The sequence below is a fragment of the Panthera leo genome, chromosome A3, assembly GCF_018350215.1.
Source record: "Panthera leo isolate Ple1 chromosome A3, P.leo_Ple1_pat1.1, whole genome shotgun sequence".
NCBI classification, from domain to species: domain Eukaryota; kingdom Metazoa; phylum Chordata; class Mammalia; order Carnivora; family Felidae; genus Panthera; species Panthera leo.
Window position 1 is genome coordinate 108,809,193 of NC_056681.1, and position 23,253 is coordinate 108,832,445.

The 23,253-nt window shown below is 37.7% G+C and overlaps 1 protein-coding gene and 1 long non-coding RNA gene across 6 annotated transcripts in view; one reads left to right on the forward strand and one right to left on the reverse strand.

Moving 5' to 3' along the window:
* Positions 1–17,339, forward strand: part of ATL2 (atlastin GTPase 2) — a 56,966-nt gene extending 39,627 nt beyond the window's left edge. For 3 of the 4 annotated variants that reach the window (XM_042933217.1, XM_042933219.1, XM_042933218.1), the window contains 11 exons: positions 965–1,099; positions 2,418–2,522; positions 5,934–5,984; positions 6,279–6,335; positions 7,789–7,881; positions 10,421–10,559; positions 11,350–11,477; positions 12,519–12,575; positions 13,638–13,709; positions 14,327–14,758; positions 16,864–17,339. In XM_042933217.1, the coding sequence (XP_042789151.1) occupies positions 965–1,099; positions 2,418–2,522; positions 5,934–5,984; positions 6,279–6,335; positions 7,789–7,881; positions 10,421–10,559; positions 11,350–11,477; positions 12,519–12,575; positions 13,638–13,709; positions 14,327–14,758; positions 16,864–16,983 (1,389 nt within the window). In that variant the 3' untranslated portion in view covers positions 16,984–17,339. Of the gene's footprint in view, positions 1–964; positions 1,100–2,417; positions 2,523–5,933; positions 5,985–6,278; positions 6,336–7,788; positions 7,882–10,420; positions 10,560–11,349; positions 11,478–12,518; positions 12,576–13,637; positions 13,710–14,326; positions 14,759–16,262; positions 16,278–16,372 lie in introns of all 4 variants that reach the window. The other variant, XM_042933220.1, reaches the window with a different exon arrangement.
* LOC122216408 lies at positions 1,007–22,861 on the reverse strand. Of its 2 annotated transcripts, XR_006200880.1 has the most exons (5): positions 22,830–22,861; positions 16,221–16,447; positions 11,284–11,406; positions 4,031–4,165; positions 1,007–1,085 (listed from the first exon to the last, which is right to left on the reverse strand). It is a non-coding gene; the product is annotated as an uncharacterized LOC122216408 (long non-coding RNA). The 2 variants fall into 2 exon arrangements; XR_006200879.1 differs by lacking the exon at positions 16,221–16,447 and having other exon boundaries at positions 22,830–22,860.
* Between the last annotated feature and the right edge of the window lie 392 nt (positions 22,862–23,253).

The window sequence follows — 23,253 nt, forward strand, 5'->3', positions numbered from 1 at the left end:
AACTTGGGGCTTGGCTTGATCCCACAAACTGTGAGATCATGCATGACCTGAGCCCAAATCAAGAGTTGACGCTTAACAACCAACTGAGCCACCCAGGCGCCCCTAGTCCTGTGATTTTAGTTAAAACATTTTATTATGGGGAAAATTTTAAACATATCCAAAGATAGAATAACATCATGAATCCCACTGGATGTGTCAACATTTTGCTGATCTTCTTTCATCTGTATTCCTCTCTGTGCTTTTAGTTTTTTGCTGCAATATTTTAAAGCAAATATGAAGCGTATTTTTCATCATAAACTTGAGTTTTTAAAAGATAAGAACTATGTTATTGTTAGTATTACCCACAATACTGTTATCATGCCAAACAATCATTTTTACTCTGAGTTAGCACCGCCTAGTAAAATAGCATGAGTTCAGATTTCCCTTTTGGTTTTGAAAAAGACTTTTTTTTTTTTCTTACAATTGTTTGAATCAGGTCCAAGCAAGTCTTGTGGTTATTTTTAAAGTAGATATTTTTTAAAGAGAAAAATTAAGGCAGTGTGAAAAGCATTTTTAGTATAAGCTATTCTAAGAGAGCAGTGCTTTTTTGACAGCCATTCTCTCTGGAATTGAGTTGTGCTTATCTGTACAAGAAGATGTCACAATAGCTGGCATCTATTTTTTATGCTTTTTAAACATAGGAAATTTTCAAAATGGGAACAAGTGGGTGTGGCCTCACTTATATAGAAATCTAGATAGCAAAAATCTGAGATTTGAGAAGGTTCGGGTTTGTAGGAGACCACATCTCTAAGACAAAGCACCTCAGGTGGGATTTGGGATTGCTCTCGTAACTACTTGTGTAATGTTACCGTGTATCTTATCTTGCTGGGCTCATCTATAAAATAAACAATGGGTGATTTCTTACACTTCTCCTCAGTTCTTTATTTTTTGTGTTTTATTTTACATTTATGCTTGACTTTAACAGGATTCTCAAAGTTGGATTGGTGGAAACAATGAACCGTTGACTGGCTTTACATGGCGAGGTGGTTGTGAAAGAGAAACAACAGGCATACAAGTCTGGAATGAAGTATTTGTGATTGACAGACCTAATGGAACAAAAGTAAAATTCTGTTTATATTTTTTACTGTTTTTTTTCCTTCCATATTCTTTTTTGAACTGTTTTCTCATACTAAAGATCAAAACAACACAGAGCTATTAATGTCTGATAACTTTAACATAACATATATGGATTATGTCAAAATGTGTGAGATGTAGCGTACTTTTCTTGACTTAATTGCTGATTTTGACATTATTTCATTTTATTTTCTTATATATTTTTTTATTTGTCTCTTTGGGTTTTGTTTGGTTTCGTTTCAAGTTTTTATTTAAATTCTAGTTAGTTAACATATAGTATAATACTGGTTTCAGGAGTAGAATTCAGTGATTCCTCACTTACATACAACACCCAGTGCTCATCACAAGTGCTCTCCTTTTTTTCCCTTAGTTTTAAGTTTATTTATTTGTTTTGAGAGAGAGAGAGAGAGAGAGTAGGGGAGGGGCAGAGAGAGAGAGAGAGAGAGAGTAGGGGAGGGGCAGAGAGAGAGAGAGAGAGAGAGAGAGAGGGAGGGAGAGAGAGAATCCCAAGCAGGCTCTGTCTGTCAGTGTGGAGTCTAATGTGGGGCTTAAACTCATGAACTGTAAGATCATGACCTGAGCTGAAACTGAGAATTGGATGCTTAACCAACTGAGCCACCCAGGTGCCCCAGCCCTCCTTTTTTTTTTAAAAATTTTATTTGGTTTTAGTTTGTTTTTATTTTTGTGAGAGAACATAAGCAGGGGAGGGGGAGAGAGGGAGGGGGACAGAAGATCCAAAGTGGGCTCTGTGCTAACAGTAGTGAGCCTGATGTCGGGCTCAAACTCATGAACCGGCTTATGACATGAGCCAAAGTTAGATGCTCAACTGACTGAGCCACCCAGGCACTCCAACAAGTGCCCTCAATACCCATCACCCGTTTAGCCCATCCCCCTGCCCACCTCCCTTCCATCAACCCTCAGTTTGTTCTCTATGGTTAAGAATCTCTTATAGTTTGCCTCCCTCTCTTCTTCCCCCCTTCTTCTATGTTCCTTTCTTCTGTTTAAGTTCCACATATGAGTGAAATCATAAGTTAGTTGTCTTTCTCTTTTTTTGCTTAGCATAATACACTGTAGCTCCATCCACATCGTTGCAAATGGCAAGATTTCATTCTTTTTGATGGCTGAGTAATATTCTAGTGTGTACACACATCTTTATTCATCAGTTGATGGATATTTGGGTTCTTTCTGTAGTTCGGCTATTGCTGATAATACTGCTATAAACGACATTTATCATTTTAAATTTGGTTTTAATAGTCATTACTCATGAGTGTTTTACTTAGTATTTTAAACTTTTAAATTCCTAGGTGGCTGTGCTGCTAATGGATACCCAGGGTGCCTTTGATAGCCAGTCAACTATCAAAGACTGCGCAACGGTATTCGCTCTGAGCACCATGACTAGCTCGGTCCAGGTGAGACATGAAGTGCTGTGCTATGATTGGGTCAGATAGTCCTAATACCTTTGCTTTTTCTCAAAATGCCTTTTCATTGGAGAAAAAAAGATTAAAAAAATTTTTTTTAAATAAACATTAAAAAATGTTTTTGAGAGAGAGAGACAGAGTGTGAGCGGGGGAGGGGCAGGGAGAGAGGGAGGAGGACACAGTTTGAAGCAGGCTCCAGGCTCTGAGCTGTCTGCATAGAGCCCGATGTGGGACTCAAACTCACAAACCATAAGATCATTACCTGAGCCGAAGTCGGCTGCTTAATCAGGTGCCCCCCCCCCCCCCCCCCCGAGAAAAAAGGGTTAAAGTCAGAGTTATTTACATTTCTCATTGGTCGTGTACATTTCACGCTTACTGTTCTGGCTCACAATGTGAAATTTCATACTTTGGTTATGTAGGAAGTAATAAACCAAGATCCAGGCCCTTTGGTTTTTCATCATAGCATCTATGCCTTTTTTTTTTTTTTTTTAAAGGAAAAGCTATTGCATGTTATTTTTAATTGAATTCAGTCATGTGGTTCCCAGATACAGTAAGGTGTACAACATGTCTTTTATATTTTGGCTAACCAACTAAAAAAAAAAAACCCAAGTAATTAAACTTAGTTTTTTTCTTAACATGTATGACAACTAGTACTTGATTATTTGAACTAATGGTGATAGAGGCATAAGAATTAATTCATATTTAACTTAGGAAATGTATGTGATGTTTCTCTGATACACTAAGGACTTATAGGACCCGTTTAATTTAGAAAGGGGTAATAAAATCCCTTCTGGTTTTCACTTACTCTATATTCTAATTGTGTTTGGTATTGTATCAAGTTCTTGCCTCTTCAAGCTAGGCCATCTCTTTTCTGTATAATTTAGACTGATGGACTGAATTAAACCACCACATGTCATTTTGTATCTCTTTATTGTCTCTTTGTGAGATCATCTGTGGTCGATGCTTCTCTGACTGAAAAATGAATTATTGAGTAAGGTGGTTAGCCCTAGCTGGTGATGATGTATCCAGAAGTGTATATGCAAATATTAGAAATATGTGCTCCTTCTGAGATAACAGAGGTTTCTTACTGATGGTAGATCATAAGTGATTCTGTCACAGTGTCTTGGAATTTTTGTAATGCTTTCTGGTTTTCTTTTCTGGTAATATTCAGAACATATGTCTGGTCTCTGTAAGTTCCCATTTCCTTCCTTCTTCAATTTGAAATAGCTGTCAGAATGGAAGGGAATTTGGGATGTTATTCTGATATAAAAAAGGAGTACTTTTCAGCTTGGCTTCTGTTTATTATAGGGCTGGGAGCTCTCTTACTACCAATTAAATGATACTTTGGGGGGAGCCCTTAGAGTATCTTTTCTCCATTTTGTTCTACTTTTTTTCTTTTTTTTCTTTTTTAATCCTACAAGGTGGCACAACTGCCATTTCCTTGAGGCAGGCAGAAGCCAATCTTTGTGCCCCTCGAATTAGCTGGCTCTGTAGCTTACCTTAAAATATTATATAAGGGAATTCTCTGTTCTGAAGCTTGTACCTTGGTGTTCTCTTGTTTATATATTCAACCTGATGATAGTAGGAGGCCTGGTTTTGGATAACCACTTAGAGCCACTCAGCCACTTTCTTATCTGTAAAATGAGGATTTTATCCATCTTAGCTGTGATTGTTGTGTGGAGGTAGAAATAAGATCTAAATGAGATAATGCATAAGAAAGTGCTTTGTAAACAATAAATAACAAAGGTTAAAATTATTTTTATTATTGTTTTCTTCCTCTTTGAGACTACATTTCTTTTCCTTACATAAGTTATCTGGTTGATAAATAAATGACAAATCCTCTTGTCATTTATTCTTTCAACAAATGATTATTGAGCATCTATTAAGAGTCCATGTGCTAAGTACTAATGATCTAAGGTAAACAGATCCTCTTTTTCTCTTTGCTGTTTGCAACCTGGCCTTGACAATGAAAGTATCTCAACCTGTTTTCTAAAAGCTAAGGCCCTATGGGTAAGAATAGGTTGGTCATGTTTTTAGATTGTAAGTTTGGCTCCAGTATAATCATCTCAGTCATTAATTACTTTTTAAGTACCATGTTTGGAGTTAGTCAGCTGAGAATGTCATTTTAGGTTTGCTGGCCTATTTTGGCTGTTTATGTTCTTGACCTCTGAGTGATTCAGCTAGATTATCACTCATTTGCCCTTAGAACAAATTGTTCTGTCTTTGGAGTAACCCTGTTTTCTTAGACATAAGTTGTCTTTCAGCAGAGGTGACATCTGTGGACACCCGCTTTTCTCCTGTGATGACCTATGTCACTTTTTAACCTGACTCAGAAGGATTGGACCTTTTTTTCAAATACAGTCTTTTCTCCAGTTTCCCTTCCTTGACACTACTTATACCTTCAGCTCTGGGCTCTGTGCCTTGGAGAGCCTCCTAAAAAATTCTAGAAAGGGAAAGAGTGCCACCTACTGTTATTTGTTCAGCTACTACAGGCTGGTAAAATTTTCATTTTTTAAGTTATTTAGACAAACGATTTACTTAAAGTAAAAAAAAAAAAAAAAGAGCCATATTAGAGTTTGTGGTAGTTGAGACACCCACCAAATAACTATGAACTACTTATGTAAGCTATAAACTATATATATAAACTATATGTAAATATAATATATAAATACGTGAATATATAAATGAATACATGAATATATAAATATATAAACAAATATAAACTACATATAAACTATAAAAAACACTCACTCACTCACACTATGATTATACCAGGGAGGAAAATATCTTTGTAGAATTATGCCCCTCATATTCATTGACTTAGAAAAATAATTGTGGGGGGCGTCTGGGTGGCTCAGTCAGTTGGGTGGCCAATTTTGGCTCAGGTCATGATCTCACGGTTCATGAGTTCGAGCCCCGCGTCAGGCTCTGTGCTGTCAGCATGGAGCCTACTTTGGATCCTCTGTCTACCTCTCCTCTCTGCACCTCCCCTGCTCATGCTCTCTCTCTCTCAAAAATAAAAAACATTAAAAAAAAAAAAAAGAATTGTGAAAGCAATCTTCACTCTATTAAAAAAATGATTATGTTATAACATTAAAGAAACTGAAAAGGAGGAAAAAAAACCTTATTACGTGACATACTTTTAAAAATGTCTGCCACTTTCTAGGTCCCTTATGTGTGTATTCATGATTTTTACCTAATTTCCTACCGCTGCTTCCCCCTTAATGTTTATCCTGTTAGGAAAAAAGAGAAAATCCTTTTCATGTGCCACTGGTTAAGCTAATGGCTAAATGATTCATTTGTGCTAAGGTTATAAAATAATCTCCATTTCTGCAAGTAAAGTTAGAAACAGCTGGGTATTAAAAAAAAAAAATAAATAAAAAGATTATTTTGTTTTAACAGGTATATAATTTGTCTCAGAATATTCAAGAAGATGATCTTCAACACTTGCAAGTATGTATTTCTCAAAGAATGTGTGCCAAAGAATTGAAAATATAATTCGTGTTTAATCGTGACTTTCCATCTGGAAGCCCATTTTAGTATAAGAAGATTGAATATTATATGAGTTTAAATTGACGTATGACTTCTTAACTAGAAGAAATTTTAATGTATGCCCAGTCTGTTAGAAAATTAAGTGCTTAACTTTCAAATGATTTTAAAGGCTCTGATGTCTGATACAGAAAGGCTTTACAGATACCTTCTTCCAATCTCTTTGGGGGCGTTATTTTAAATAACTTGCTTTAATAGTTATTTACAGAGTACGGCAGACTTGCGATGGAAGAAATCTACCAGAAACCATTTCAGGTAAATAAGCATTTTATCCTTTGTAAAAACTTACCTATAAATAGCTATCAAGCCACCTGTCTTTTAAGTCTGAAGATACTTAAAAGGTAAGAGGATATTACAAAAAATTCATTTTTAGCAGCAGATTCAGTGGAGTTGAAACTAATGTCATTACCACCTGATCAGCAGTAGGCTCACAGAATAGGAAATAGAACTAATGAATATAGTTTGATCCTTAATACTTAGATTAAATGGTTAGTGTTTTCTCTTAGAGATTATTTAATTCCTAAACTTTAGACAGTCATGTAAATTTCTTTTATACATGGTAAACTATTACAGAATAATATTACTGGGTTTTTTTTTTGGTTTTTGTTTTTTGTGGTATATTACAAGTTGAGGTTAGTCCTGTTATTCTTTATTTTGGTTTCATGTAGAAAAGTTCCAGAATTTATTAGACCTGTCCCCTCCCTCCACCTCTTCAATCTCCATATGTTTTTTATTCCTTTAAAATGTCAGGTACGGAGTATTAAGTCAGAAATTAACCTGGGTGGCGTTATTTGAGAAGCATATGTTATGCTTGCTTCTGTGGAGTCCTGTCATGACAGAGATTTAAAAAAACAAAAACAAAAACAAAGTTAATTTCAGATAGTTTCTTTTTTGAAGTAAGTGTAATTTATAAGTTGACGTTTAGTACTATTTAGTCGGTTGTGTTATAGGAGGTGGGAATGACTCCACCCTGTTTGCTCATCAGTCTCTGAAATTCTTTCTGTGTGACAGCATTGCTGGTGATTCTCAAGTGTTGGTGGGTTTACATTGATTCTGCCTCAGTCTTGTCTGGCTCAAGTGATCACTTTTATGAAATATCTGGGCAGCTTATGGCTTTTTTGTGTATATGGATACATATACTCCATTTGGCCTATATCAGTTTTTTTTGACCTGGGATAATTTTGCTAATGTCTGGAGACATTTCTGGTTGTCACAGTTTTTGAAGGGAGGTTAATGCTACTGGCATAGTGCGTGAAGGCCAGAAATGCTGTTCAGCATCCAGCCACGCACAACTAAGAACTGGTCCAAATACTTAGGGGCTGAGATTGAGAATCCTAAGCACATGTGAGTAAAAAATTTAGTCTAAAATTAGATTAGTTGGTCTTTTAGTTATACAACCTTGATTTAAAATTATGATCTGTATGCCCTGTTAGGCCTTTTGTTCATTTTTTAAGACCCTGTATTATTGCTTGTGGTGGCTCTTTCTTTACATACCATGAAGTTCTCAGATGGAGGCAGTTGCTTGGTATAGGGGCTGGGAGTGTTGTTGACTGAGGGAAGCCCTTGCTATCACTATGAGCAGTATTAACCATTTGGTTACTATAACTTTTGATAAGGAATTCTTAGGGGAGTGATTGTTAAATTGTTAAAGTAGTGATTTTCTTGTAAAATCTTGTAAGAAATGATTTCCACTGTTTTCTTTCTATAGACATTAATGTTTTTGATTCGAGATTGGAGTTATCCTTATGAACATTCATATGGTTTGGAAGGTGGAAAACAATTCCTTGAAAAGAGATTGCAGGTAAGCCCCCATTTCCCAGTGAGGAGAGCATAAGCACCCAGCCAGATGAAGGAGCGGGCTGTCTGGACTACGGCTTAGACTTCCAGTCTCTCAATGTCTTTGGCATAAGTCGTGTGTCCCAGGTTAGCCCAGGTGGCTCCATACAGAATGGATGAAAAGTAAATTGGTCGTATTTCTGCCAAAGAGGCCAATGCCCTTGGATAGAAATTAAGGAACAAGTATTTCTCTTTAGAACCAACTGTAAATCAGTACTCAAAATATAAAAATTTGAAGGAGACTAACTTTTTGAATTTACTTAGATTGCATGTGTGTCTCTTTCTGGCCCAGCTGAGCTTCTGAACATTTGGGACAGCCTGGATAATATAGTATGCATATATTGAACACAGATGATGTGAGACCCTCTCTCCAAAGAGATGTCACTATCCTAGATTGACAGCATATAGAGCTAGAAGAGGGATCTTAAACATCATCTATTTAAAAATTTTTTTAAATTATTTTTTTTTATTTTGAGAGAGTGTGCACAAGCTGGGGAGAGGGGGAGAGGGGGAGAAGGGAAGAGAGAGAGAATCTTAAGCAGGCTCCATGCTCATCACGGAGCCTGACATGGGGCTTGGTCCTACCACCCTGGGATCATGACCTGAGTTGAAATCAAGTCAGATGCTCAACTGACTGAGCCACCCAGGTGCCCTCACCCTTCTTTTTTTTAATATATAATATAACTGGAACCCAAAACAGTGACGTACCTTTCGTCGCTTAATTAATTGTTGATAACTGGGACTAGCACCCAAATATCCGGACTCCTGGCCCATGCAATATGCTACACCAAGGCCATTCCTAAAGAATAGCCTCACCAACATGATCCTTTCTTCCTAAAGTTACCCTCCCCTGGAAGTACTTGGGGAAAACCTCAGGTCAGATACTACTCACCTACTCACATACACAAAGAATACATGAAAATCCCATAAATTCATAAGTAGAAGGGTCATCTTTTTTTGGTTAATAAAATTTTATTTCCTTTTAGGATGATGCATTTAGTTTCTCAACCACATTCAAAAACTTGGAGTATAATATAATTATTTTCTTATCACTAAAATGAGATTAAGCCAATTCCTCATTTTTGGGCTTTTTAGAAGGCATTTCTAGACCCTGTTGTCAGAGATAATTTCAGCTGTCAGAGTTTTCTCTGGTTTGTTCAGAAGAAATTAACACAAAGCACATCAGGCATGTTAGCAACTCAGAATCATGTACTTCAAAGACAAGATTTTTTTTTTTTAAATCTCATTGACATGATACAGGAAACTGCTCAGATGATGATGAATTTATACAAACTGAACATAGGTGCGTAACAGCACCCATTTTCATCCACTAACCCCCAAGCCCTCTGGTACTGTCCTGACCTGACAGGTGCTGTGTGTACTTTTTATGAAAGGAATCACATACAACATGTATTCTTTTGTGTCTAGCTTCTTTTGCTTAATGGTATGTTTCTGAGATATTGTTGCATGTAGTTTCGTTCATTTATTCTCATTGCTATGCGGTATTCCATTACATGAATAGACAACAGTTTCTTCATTCTACTCTTGATGGAGATTTAGGTAGTTTCCAGGTTTTGTCAGTTATAAATGATGCATTTTTTTTTTTTTTAAACGGTGTTTGAGAAGAGTCTGAGTGAGTATATGAGTTATATTGGGATAAGTAGCTACTAAAAAAAATCGAAGTTTGAGGGGCTGGGTGGCTCGACTCTTGATTTCTGCTCAGGTCATGATCTTATGGTTTGATCCAGCCCTGTGTTTAGCTCTGCGCTGACAGTGCGGAGGCTGCTTGGGATTCTCATTCTCTCTCTCTCTCTCTTTCTCTCTCTCTTTCTCTCTCTCTCTCTCTCTGTCTGTCTCTCTGCCCTCCCCCCCCCCCCCATTTGCATGCACTTGCTCTCTCAAAATAAACATTAAAAACAAACAAATAAATTAAATAAAAGTCTAAGTTTAGGATTTTCTTCCAGAAAATACATAGCAGTCTTTCTTCCCAAAACACTGGTAACTAGCATCAATCATAAATAATCATGTGGAGTAAGTACTGAAATTCCAGTAAGTTTCAGAGGTTCTTTGGACTTTATTGGAGCTTTTTCACTTGAGCTGTTATCTTGCTCAAGGGCTAACCTTTTTATTAGCAAATTAGTACTTTGTTTTTTCTCTTTGCTGTTATAAATACTTTAAAGGCAAATCCTTCATTTATTTACTGGTTTGTACACCACAGCCACTACTTGTTAGTCTGGTGTTGGATATTCTGATTAGTTATTTGTGTATTTGTATTTTTTCATATTTAACATGGGAAAAAACATCTTTTCTAGTTTTAAGACAAAAGTGGGTGGGGTCTTACTAAAGGGGTCAGAAATGCATCTTCAGTAAAATTTTATATTGTCAAAAAATACCCATCTGGAGTAGCATCTGAGTTAAGTGTGCACACTTGTGAGTGGGTGTGTGTTTTCTTGAGAACTTTTTTTCCTTGTTTGTGCCTTTACGCTGTCTCCTTCTGCCCTCAGGTAAAACAAAATCAACATGAAGAGCTACAGAATGTAAGGAAGCACATTCACAATTGTTTCTCAAATCTTGGTTGCTTCCTTTTGCCACATCCTGGTCTTAAAGTTGCAACTAATCCTAGTTTTGATGGGAGATTGAAAGGTGGGAATTCCCATTCTTGCTAAAATCAGAATTTATTTTTTAGAGGCTGAGAGTTTTAAAAAAAAATACATGGTTCCTTAAATTTTCTGTCTTCTACTGGAAGACATTTTGATGCATTGTTAATGAGGTGATATTAATGCTCTGTGTGGTCTGTCTAGCTTTCCATTGGGCTGTTGTAGACTTGTAGTGTATGGATTAGCGTATTTTATAATGTGGTCTGTTGTTCATCACCGGTGTCCTAAAAATCCCGAAGGCTGAGAACATTTCAGTATTTCATCTGTTTGTAGTCTGTAAAATGTTTTATCAATATATCGTATTCATGTAATCAGATTTAAGTCTCTGTTTTAGGGATGATGTAATTTTTTGAGTATGTCCTAGGATTTGAGCATGACGGCAAAAGGCTGGAGGAATAATGAAATTTTTACAGAATGGCTGGAAAACAAAATCTAGTATTAAAATTTAGTATAATTTCATGAATTGTTTGCCTTTTGAAAAGGATAGTTTAGTCAATACTAATGTGGAATTTATTGCGGTAGTCCACAATTTATTATTTGACCTGAAAGAATTACTGTGGCATGAGGGAAATGGAGCAGGGGCGGAGGGGGAGAGTATATTTTTTCCTAGGAGATACGATGTGTTTGGATAAGGTTTTTTAAATGAATGTACTCGAGGAATAGATCGTGTATACTGTCATTTCGTGAAACAGAATGTTATTAGCTCTTACCAGTGGGGACTTCTTTACTCTGTCTTCTTTTGACTAACATGTTGGTTTATATTTCGTTTCCATTAGATATTGATGAAGACTTTAAGCGAGAGCTTCGAAATCTGGTTCCATTGCTGCTTGCCCCTGAGAATTTGGTAGAAAAAGAGATAAGTGGATCTAAAGTCACTTGTAGAGATCTTGTAGAATACTTTAAGGTAGGAAAACTGCTACATTAAATGACTTGGTCTCAGTTAGAAAAATAGCTGACTCAAAACTCATATGTATGTACAAGAAATTTCCTGTCTTTATTTTACAGCAAAAAAGTGAAATTTATAATTTTCCCTTCTTTGCATTGGCTGTACCAATTTTTAAGGATATCTAAAATGATAGCAGACAACTTGTATGTTCTAGACGGTAGTTTTGTTTATGGGATTATCCTCCGTTTCCTCCAGCTCTGGTAGGGAGAGAGGAAGAGCCATTCACCATGTAATTAATTGTAATGCCACTCTCTCATTTGTGAGGGACAGTGGATATGCGGAGTGGCATTCTGCCTCTCGAGTTCTCATAAAAGAGCCTTCTCTCTGAGTTCTTGAGGACTTAATAGGAGCAGCTGAAAGTATCAAACTGGTTTCTGAATCCAATTACTTGTAGATTTTTTTTTCTCTCTCTGCTCTTCTTTAGTCTTGGTAGCTTGCTTGCCAGAGCAAGACCATTATCAGGGTTCTAGTTATTCATAGTAGTTACGGGTAGATGGAAGGGAAACTATAGTTAACTAAGAGTATATTTTTGGTCATTTATTGGACAGTTGGTCACTTTCATAGCATTTTTGGTTAGTTGTGAAGTAATTCAGTCAGTAGAAAGTTGAGATGAACAATTTCTATATGGACTTGTTAAAAACTGTCATCTTTCCTTCTTACTCTTAGAGCACAAATTAGGTAATTTTTTTCTTGAACTGAAATATCATTTAACTTGATTGAAGTGAAACATTGAGTAAAAATGTCTAACATTTAAAACAGTAACAGTAGGGGAGAATTATGGATTCCTTTTCGTAAAGTGGGTGGCATTGTATATGTTACTTTTAAATATAACTTTTATGCACGTTGGAATTCTATTTAGAAACATCTCTCTAGGATATTATTTAACATATGTTTAAAAGTATGAATTATTTTTATATTTAATGGATTTTTTTTTTCCCTTCGGAAATCTAGAGCCAAATTGTTTAACCTGCCAATGTAAAGAGTCTTTTATATTTTTAGGCTTACATTAAGATTTATCAAGGAGAGGAACTTCCACATCCAAAGTCCATGCTTCAGGTAGTGTGTGTGTTGTACGTATATTTATTTTTGAAGGTGAAGAGCCTTTGGTTTAGAGATAAACGCTAGAAGTGGGATTATGCTTCTTTGCACGCAAATGAATTTCAGATATTTAAGTCAATACGGGTCATGGGTCCTGAAGTTTTTCTATGATTGCAGACCTTGCACACATAGGCCATCAAAAATAAAGTTGCTAGAGAAGTGTAGAAAACTTCCTCTTGCAGGAGATAGCTTAATAAGGGCCTGTCTAAACCAAACTTCTTCTCTTCTCTGAGTCTGTAACATTGAATGTTTTTAGTAAGGCTTATTTCATCTTGGTATTAATGATTTAGAGCTGCTTCTAGTACATACAGGTTTTTTTTTTTTTTTCTTTTTTCTCTCTTTTTTTTAAAAGGTGTTCTTTGGGGACAATGTTATTTTAACCTAAGTTTATTTTTTTTAAAAGATAAAGCAGCTTAATTTAATAAATCAAGAATAATTAATATTCATGTCCGTCACTTCTTACTAAATTTTACTAATTTCATTGTGTTCATACTGTTAATTTTTCACCCAAATTTAGGTTTTATTTCTTTCAGATACATATCGAGTTTATGTTTTTTAAGATTTGCTATTTTGGACAATTTTTCAGTTTTATAGTGGATTGAATAGTATTTTCTTCTAAAACTCCTGTAGTAAGCAGTTTTGTGGATTTAAAAATCTCTTGTGTCATACTGATATGAGAGAGCAAGCATATGGGTAATTTTTAATTCTATACATCTGGAGACTTGACACTTCTTAGGGTATGTCTAATTCTCTACAATTTCCTGAGCATGTGTGGTATTTTTTCTTTTTTTTTACAAACCCATTTTAACAAACCTAAGCAAAACAAAATTAGACAGGCAGTCCCATTAGAAGCCATTACTATATCCCTTCCATTGGAAAGGAAAACTGGAAGTTGATAATGTTTTCTCTGGTTCATTTTCAGACTTGTTCACTCTATAGACTTTATTGTGTTAGTCAGAATTTATAGAGCCGCTGGGTATTTTTTGCATAAAATTGGCACATCTTGTTTTATTTTTCTAGGCAACAGCTGAAGCTAATAATCTTGCTGCGGTAGCAGGAGCAAGAGAGATCTATTGCAAAAGTATGGAGCAGGTTTGTAAGCGACATTTACATTTGACACTAAAGTGAGACAGAGGATTTTTACAGTTAAATAATTGAAATAATTTGTGCTCCTTACGTACTGTCACAATACATCATTCACTGATTCCCCTTCATCATCTCTGCTGGAAATAACTAAGAAAATAATTCTCATGTTTAGAGTGCACAATATAGGTGGCAAGTTACTACGTAAATCGTACTAAAATAGTTTTGACGCATGATTCAGAGTGCTCTTATTAACAGCTTCTGATGTAATATTAGTTTAAGGCCAATGACAACTTCTGTGCTAAACTTGTTAACTAGAACGTTAAAGGACCTTTTTTATGTGTTCTCTTTTACCTACTCTCTGCCCATAGTCTTGTGAAGTCGGGTACAGATTTTTTTTTTTTTTTGTCTTTACTGGTATTAGTCATACTTGGAGAATTTATTTTACCCGAGTCCATTAAACATACAAGAAATAGGTTATGATTACGTACGAGATATTATGAACAAGTTTAAAACTGAACCATGTAGATGGCTTGACTTTTTGAGACTGAAAACTGTGAACCGGGAATGTTTTTTAAGTGTGAATTGTTTCTAGCCAGTAATCTGTCTTGTACTCTTCTGTACAGGTATGTGGTGGGGACAAGCCTTACATTGCACCTTCAGATCTGGAACGAAAACACCTGCATCTCAAGGAAGTGGCGATTAAACAGTTTCGTTCAGTAAAAAAAATGGGCGGAGATGAATTCTGCCATCGTTATCAGGACCAGCTTGAAGCTGAAATTGAAGAAACCTATGCAAACTTGATAAAGCACAATGATGGCAAAAACATCTTCTATGCTGCTCGTACCCCGGCCACACTGTTTGCAGTCATGTTTGCTATGTACATAATCTCAGGACTGACCGGCTTCATTGGCCTAAACTCTATAGCCGTCTTGTGTAACCTTGTCATGGGGTTAGCACTGACATCTCTTTGTACTTGGGCATATGTAAAATACTCTGGGGAGTTCAGAGAAATTGGAACAATGATTGATCAGATTGCTGAAACACTATGGGAACAGGTTGGTATCTATCTTTTGGTTTTTCAGTGACTAATCTCATCCCTGTGACATTTCCCTACCCTTCTCCTGCAGTATTCGCACACCTCCTTTTCCTTTATACGAGGAATGTCAAAAGGATGTTTTCTGTTTTGTTCGGTTACGGTTGTGTAATCTGAATATAAAGTATGAACTGAGTAATTTTTTTTTTCTTAAAGTCATAATTTTAGTGTGCTTTGATTGGCTTAAATCTGTAATATCTTTGGATAGATTCTTAGTCATAGGCCTGATAATACCGGACAATGGGCAGGGCCAGAGTCTCTACGGACTTTTTTCTTAGAGGAAAGAAAATATAATCAGTGTAAGAAAGAAATTTGGAAGTGCAGTGCTTTAAGAAAGCAAAAGAAGTGTCTTATTAACCCTGGCAAGAAGCAGTTCATGCCTATATTTGAGGGAAAATATTGATATTCAGGTCTTTGTTGCCTTCCGTGAAGATAGTGGTGATTTACTGATGGAACAACCTGATAGGGATTTCTTTTACCAAAGGAATTTTGTTTGCTGTCCGTACTATGGAAACACTAATGAACAAAACAAAGCGCCACAGAGAACCAGCTTCTCTTAATCATAATCTTTGACTTCAACCAGAATTCAAATCATAATCTTTTACCTCAAACCAGAATTCAAAGTCGGGCCTGACAAGAATCTACTAAGGGAAGCCATGTTGAATGTCCACCTGTGTGCTGGAATTCCCCAGGTTCAGAAAATTCCGTTCAAGGATGTTGTCATTAAAATGATCATCGTGAAATACTTGAGCATCATGTCAAGGATCAGAATGAAAGCTGCAGTTAGTATTGATGGACAGCAGAATAGGCATTTTCAGATACCACTTCTGGGCATAAGAAGTATTGGGCTTATTTGGAGGTCTAGGACATGCAGGTCCGTGTTGGTTTTGCCTTTAAATTTAAAGACGGAAGAAGTAAATCATTTTTTGATGAAGGTTGATTGGGCATTGACTTTTCTTGTAACAGTGTCATTATTTTATGAAGTGACCCGCCATATTAGTTTGGATTTTGTATTTATTCTTTAGAGAAATTTGGATCTGATTTGGAAGCTCGTGTTTGGATATTTGTTAAATTTAACCCTTCATTTAAAAAAAAAAAACTTCACTCTTGATATTCCTTTGATATCTTCTAATAGAGGATGGATTAAAAGCTATTGCAGCCTCGCTTTTTAAAAAAAATTCTCTACTTTAAAATTGCGGACCATCACTAATTTTCTGCAGCATGAATTTTAATCATTGTGCGATGTCTCCATTTGAAAACCAGTCATCCTCCTATATCATGCTCCGGTAGCACTGATTCTAGGACTTTAGAGGTGCCATTATTACAAAACAATTAAGTGGAAGAGTCTAAAGTGTGTAAAATTACCAGCGTAGTTGAGGTAGGTTGATCACTAGTCAGAGAAGATGTGTGCTGTGTCAACAAACCTTGCCTAAATCTTCTTGCATTTCTCTTTTCTTTTGCTTCAGAGGAGTCCCAGGAAGGTGAGAAACTCACAGTCGCAGATTCTTGTAGTCTTAAACGCTTTAACTTCAAGGCGCTCTGAGTCATTGTCCTAACGAGTCACTCCATGTTTTAGGTGTTTTCCAAACTGTTTGAAGTTACTAGACGTCGAATGGTCCGTCGTGCTCTTTCATCAGCACAGCGACAGAGACTGTCATCCAACAATAACAAGAAGAAAAATTAGACAGTATTTTTAACTTTTTTCTCTATCTGAAGTTGTTCACCCTTAAACATGTAGGACAATAAGCAGGACCGTCTGGGCCGGTCTGCATAAATGCTGTATACTTACCAGATTTGATGCTGCATAGAGGGTATGGAATCGCACGTCCATCTCATAGGAATTGTAAATGGTTTGAGTAGGAGGAAAGTAATTTTTGTTGCATTATAAGATGTCTAACTGCATTATTTGTAGCCTCATAGCTTTTTTGGGGAGAAGCATCTTTTTTATTTCCCACATTCCTGGTTATTTTCTTCATTGCTTTGGATTGAATTTTTATATCTATTTTTCTATGTACCTCTTTTTTTACCTCATGTTTTTATTTGTTTTGCACATCTCTCATACCACAGGTATTGAAGCCCCTGGGTGATAATTTGATGGAGGAAAACATAAGGCAGTCTGTCACAAACTCTATCAAAGCAGGCCTGACTGACCAGGTGTCTCATCATGCCAGATTAAAGACAGACTGACAGTTCATCTCCTCATGGACTCCACTCTCCCTTTTTTTCATGCTTGCTGTACAATGAGAACTCAAATAAAAATAAACCAAAGTTTACAATCAACTGTAGAAGTAGTTTAGTATAACTGGCTTCACAGATGGCTGCCACAGAGTGTGAAAATTGTTTGTTGGTTTTAAGCATTCTGTTCTTGGCTCCTAAGACATGGAGATTGGCTGAGGAGCATTAGTTTATCATGCACATTTGTGCCATGTTTCTTTCTTTCTTTCTTCCTTTCTTTTTTTTTTTTTTTTTTTTTCCTTTTTACTTAATCTAATGTTAATGAAATTTGTCTTATGTAAAAGGATATTTCAGGGAAATCTTTTAAGAAATCTATTTAGAGTCTTTTTAACACCAGTGTCCCATTGAAATTTTAATTTCTAGTGAAGTTATGAATCACTGTATCAAGAATCAGATCGGAATGACAATGAAGCCTTTATTGAGCCACTACATTAAAAGTATATATTGCTTTACTGCCTTCAATACCAGTATTACATAAATGCATGTGTCAGAAGTCTCACAGAAATTACATGACAACTCTTGTAGCTAAGAAAGTGATTCTGAGGTGTACATTTGTCTTGCCTTTTTAAATTTATAAACCTGCCCTAAAAGGAGATGCATATCTGGGAAACTGAACTGTCTTTATTCAGTTTAGCCTTCGTGTACATAAAATATGCCATTAATTTTATTGGGGGAGAAATTCCATCCAAAAATGTTGCCTACAGCTATGAGTTCAGAGTGTCTGTACAGTGTGTAGCTTTTATTTTCTAAAACCACAGATAGGGCATGTATATGAATTATAAATATATAAATACGATTTTGTATTAAAAGTTTTGTAGTTTATGGCAAAATCTGGTTCTGTGGTAGGCTAAGTGCAGTCCCTGTGAAGGAATGTTTGTGGCTCATGTCAGTGTGTGAATGCATAGACAATTTGAAGTTTTTGATATATTTGTGATATTTATCTTCCTTGAGCACTGCAGTCTCCCCCCCCACCCCCCCAAGGGAATTCAATGGGAATGTTTATCGTGACTTTGTCCTCTGTTGCATTTTAAAGTTATTTCCTGTAATTTATTTTCAGTACATAATTAAAAATTTGTTGTATATATAAAATGAAACTTGTGATTCTTTTTTAAGGAATCCTTCAAGTATGTATTCCATTACATAAACCGTATTTGTTTATACTGAAAAGAGCATGAGCAGGAAACACCCAAGTGAGAGCTCTAAGGTATTGTACCCAAAGCTAAGCTTGTAAAACTCACTTTTGTCTGTCTCTGTTAGGGAAAACTGAACTGTGATTAGCCTAGGTATAGCTGGGGATTTGTTCATTTCTTTTCTCCCTCTTTCTCTCTCTCTCCCTTTCTCTTTTTTTCCTCCCTTCCCTTCCCTTCCCTTCCCTTCCCTTCCCTTCCCTTCCCTTCCCTTCCCTTCCCTCCCCTTCCCTTCCCTCCCCTCCCCTCCCCTCCCCTCCCCTCCCCTCCCCTCCCCTCCCCTCCCCTCCCCTCCCCTCCCCTCCCCTCCCCTCCCCTCCCCTCCCCTTCCCTCCCCTTCTTTCCTTTCTTTCTTTCTTTCTTTCTTTCTTTCTTTTCTTTCTTGTTACATGTAAGGCTAACATTTTTGCCATTCTTTTGTAGCCTTCTTTATAAACACCTATTAAAGTACCTATTTTGGTTGTTAAGTGAAGAAAATTCAGATGTTGAGTTGCATGCCTGAAAGCTCTAAATTTACTTTGGTTGATATATCTCCCCCCACCGCCCCTTTTCAAATCCTGATTTTATATGGCTTGTATTTGTTTCCATCTGTATTAAATTGCTACTGACTCATCTGTTCTTCTTAAAACATAATGAATCCACCTGAAAAGTCTTTTTATTTCTTCTAACATCCTGTTTTATGAATGCTGTGGACTGTTTTTATGAATGAAAAAAAATAAAAGGTTTGTTGTATAATAGCAATTCTTCTGAAATTAAAGGCACACAAATTCACTTAAACAAAACAAAACAAAACAAAAAGAGTTGTGAAATCTACACCATGGATTTGTTAGTTTTTCTTGTTGGAGAATGTGTTTTCCACAAAGAAGATACAATTCTATAAAGGATTCCAAGAAAAAACACTTCGGTGTCAGCTGGAAGACTGTGAAAATCACTATTAAGGAGCAATAAAAGGGATTAAAGACAAATACAAAGCTATTGGCTGAAATAACTTGGGTGTTAGTATGTTTTCTGTGGTACAATTTTGTAGTAACCCACGTAATAAGGTAGGTTTTTAAAAAATACTTAATGACAAGTGATTTCCTGGTTAAGACCCAAGTAATTTTGTGGAACGGACGGTCGTTTACAACCTACCGAGTCTGCCTTACACATTTCTCCTGAAGATAGCTAGCCGGTCGGTCATCCTCACTTGCCTGAACATACTCTATCTGTGAACTTGAATAGCAGTGTTTCGCTGGTGAGCGTTGTGTTTTCAGCAAACTCCGACCTGGACTCGCTTTAGTTGTTTTATTTCCGGAATGGGACAGACCAGGGGCTTCATCTTGCTGGAGATGGGAGTGCTGTTGGTGTCAGTTACGTTGTTTCATTATTATGGGATCAAAAAAGAAAAGGTTTGTCCTTAACTTGGTTAAAAACCTGTTAAAAATATATACCGTCAAGGGTCAGAAAACACGGCGGTGCTGCTGTTAGTGGTGCCCTGTATAGATATTCGAAATGGCCCTTCACAAAGTTTTTTAAAGCACTTGCGGGAACTGGCTCTTTGATCGGCCGTGTATCTGCTAACGGGGGTTGCTTGTGTCTGATCTCCACGCTATTAGGCTTCATTCGTGGTCTGAATTCCCAAACTTTGATCAGAATCAACCTGTGCGCCTAAGTGTTTTACCATTCCCATCACAGTTGCGGGATGATGATAAAAATCAGCCTAGAGAGCTGTCAGCTGTGCGGCTGGCAGCCAGCGCTTACCAGTCTCGCAGGGTTTGCTAACCAAATGGCTGGCTGTCTTGGATTCATTCAGTCTGGAGCCTCTGTCACAGAACTTTGGGGAGCCTTCCAGTGGGCTCCTGGGCAAACAAAGCTAAAGTAGAGCTGAACCAAGCAGGAGAGAGAACTGCTACTTTCTCCACCCAAGTCTTAGATCCTAGGGATTTATCCCCTTTCAAGTTTGGGGTTTTTGCCGGAGTTTAGGTTGAGGAACTGATCTACCCTTGACATCCTTCAGTGCAACTGAACAAGTCCTGTATGTTCTTTTAGATTTGTGACTTTGTGGCTTCTTTGGAGCCAAAGCTAGCAGTTGGCCAGGTCAAAAGTGCCCAAAGATAAATGCAAGCAGGTTAAGAAGAGGGGGTCACAGCCTTTGTATAACCCAGTGAAGCACTTCCACGTATGTTCGCACTTTTCATCCAACAGTCCTGTGAGGAAGCTAGGAAACCACGTTATCACAAAAGCGTCTGGGGGCACCTCAGGCTTGCAAACCGGGATGCTAGCACACGCCTCCAGGGTTTCAATCCTTCAGAAGTTTCAGACCCAGAGAGTAATGTTCCTAACTCAAGAAGAAAGCTTTGTCTTGGTGGCATTCTGTGAAGCACCAAAAGGTGGAGAAAACATGATTTTATTATATTGAAACAAGGTGGAAATCACCTATAATATTACTCTTAAAAGACACGAAGCAAGAAGTGAAATTTTCCTGTTCTTTTGATTGTGCACCTCAAAGGTAACTTCCTGGGTGTGCTATTGAAATCATCCCCATGCTTATTGACACATCTGTAGGTGCATAAAGTATACTCTTGATTTTTATTTTACACAAAAATAGAATGACCCCGTATATGGTTTTCTGCGCCCTTAGAACACATTTTCCTAAGCCACTAAGTAATTCTTTAGTGCTCACATGATTGCTTTGATTCTTCTGAGGGTCGAAGGGGTTTTGAGGAGAGAACATCAGACCTTGGATTGCTGCTGTGGCTTTCTTATTTTTTATGCGTTCTCCCCACCACAGGATTGGTGAGAGAACCCAATAAGAACATGTGAAGGGTGTCTGGGAAGCACATACAAGAATAGAAAATGTGCACTCTCAATTTTTCTTGTTCTAAGGCTCCACGTGCTGCCTTCGTTTGGCCAGGAGTCAGATAAACTACTTCCTGAAGCTTGGCCATCACTAACTTTTTTTTTTTGGGGGGGGGAAAGGGCTCATTTGGGCCTTCGTGTATACTTCCCAGTCACAAAACATGAAGACTACCAAAAAAACTTGGAAGAATACTTTCCTTTCAATTCCAGGAAGAGGAGCTAGATCTTGGGAGTTAAAACTTTGACCCCAGCACCCCTGCTTTCCACTTGTGAATTTGGGTAAGCGCTTTGGAACAGCCTCGCCTCGGCTGCTTTGTCTATAAAATGGAGAGAATGCCTATCCCTCAGGGTTGCTCTCAGGATGGGGTGAGAACCTATTTTGAATCCTTTTTATGGGGATGATGTTCGAGAAAAATGCATCTATCTTCCCAATCCTACCTACTTTTAATTTTATACCTTCTGCTTCCTGAAGAGACAAACAGGATAAATCTTGGAAGGTGATGGTCATTGCTATCTTGTCTATAAAAAAATGCAGTGTCAGTAAGTCCCCAACTAGTTTAAGCTCCTTGGAAAGAATAAATCGATACTTTATGCATTCTTTAATCTTTCACATTATCCACTATTCTTGTGCATGGCAAATGCACGGAATATTTTATTTTATTTATTTATTTATTTATTTATTTTTTAACATTTATTTATTTTTGAGACAGAGAGAGACAGAGCATGAACGGGGGAGGGTAAGAGAGAGGGAGACACAGAATCTGAAATAGGCTCCAGGCTCTGAGCGGTCAGCACAGAGCCCGACACAGGGCTCGAACTCACGGACCGCGAGATCGTGACCTGAGCCGAAGTCGGACACTTAACCGACTGAGCCACCCAGGCGCCCCTTGCACGGAATATTTTAACATGCGTTGGACTGGTTCACTTCATCCCCTCCGCTCACCTCCCATACTTGTACCATCTACTGTAAATGAACCAGGTTGTCGTTTGGCAACTGTGGACTCCTAAATATCCATGTGTTTTCTCCTCTTGGCTTCAAAATGCTAAGGAACATGATTATTAACTAAAAAATACCTGGTAAAATAATTTTGGCGTAGGGTGAGTGTGGTCTACCCTTAACAGATCCGGATTATCTTTAGAACTTTAGTTATACTGATTTGATCTGATGCATCTTAAGTATCTGCTCTTTTAAGTTGTTCCAAAATTTGGTTCACAAGCCTGTGCAGTAAGGAGTTAAGAGTTGTTCTTACATTTATCGTGTCTCTCTAAGAATGTTGATGTTGCTTAGAACGCTTAGGATTCCTGGGAGGACTGAAGCCCTTACAAGAGGCTAAACAGCAACAACAAAACCCAAAACCAAAAAATCAACCAACCAAATGAAAAATCCAAAAACCCCCAAACTAATACATTTAACATCTAAATACCGCCAGTGCTGGGGTAATGACTTTGGGGTGGGTCCTCTTTACCTTCATGGCAGGGGTGGGGCAGAGAGAGGGAACGAAAGAATCCCGAGTAGGCCCACACCCAGTTCAGAGCCGAAATAGGGCTCCATCTCAAGACCATGGGGCTCGATCTCAGGAGTTGAGATCCTGACCTGGGCCAAAATCAAGAGTCGGATGCCCGACTGACAGTCACCCTGGCGCCGCATCCTTCGTTTTGATAGAGGAGTCCTCTTGAGTCTCAAAGACGTTGTCTGTGTTTACCAAGGGGGTGCGCTCCGGGATCGGAAGCCGGGCCTGGCTTTAGAGTCCAGAGAGCCAAGTACTTGCCCACCTTATCACAACGAGAAGCACGCATCGTCCTCCACGGGCAGAGGAAGGAAGTGGAAAAAAGATCAACAAGGAGGAACACAGCCGGGCTCCAGTGCAGGTGAGGCGGGTGTGGGAACGGTGGATGTGGCCCCGGGAGAGAACTGTAAACACAGACGGTCAAGATTGCCGAGGGCCCACGTGGGCGGACTTGGCGGTTAGATGTTGAGGATGCCCGAACCACTCTTCGAGACTTGGAAGACATCAGTTAAGCGGCAGTTTTAATAGCCTTAAGGTAGTTTCTCAAAGTATGGTTTTATTTATTTTCTTAATCAGAATTGCCTGGAGTGACTGTTTCGTGTACGCACCCCTGACCCCCCTCACACAGTGGGTAATGAATTTAAATCTGTATTTCTAATAGGCTTCTTAGATAATTCTTAGATAATGCC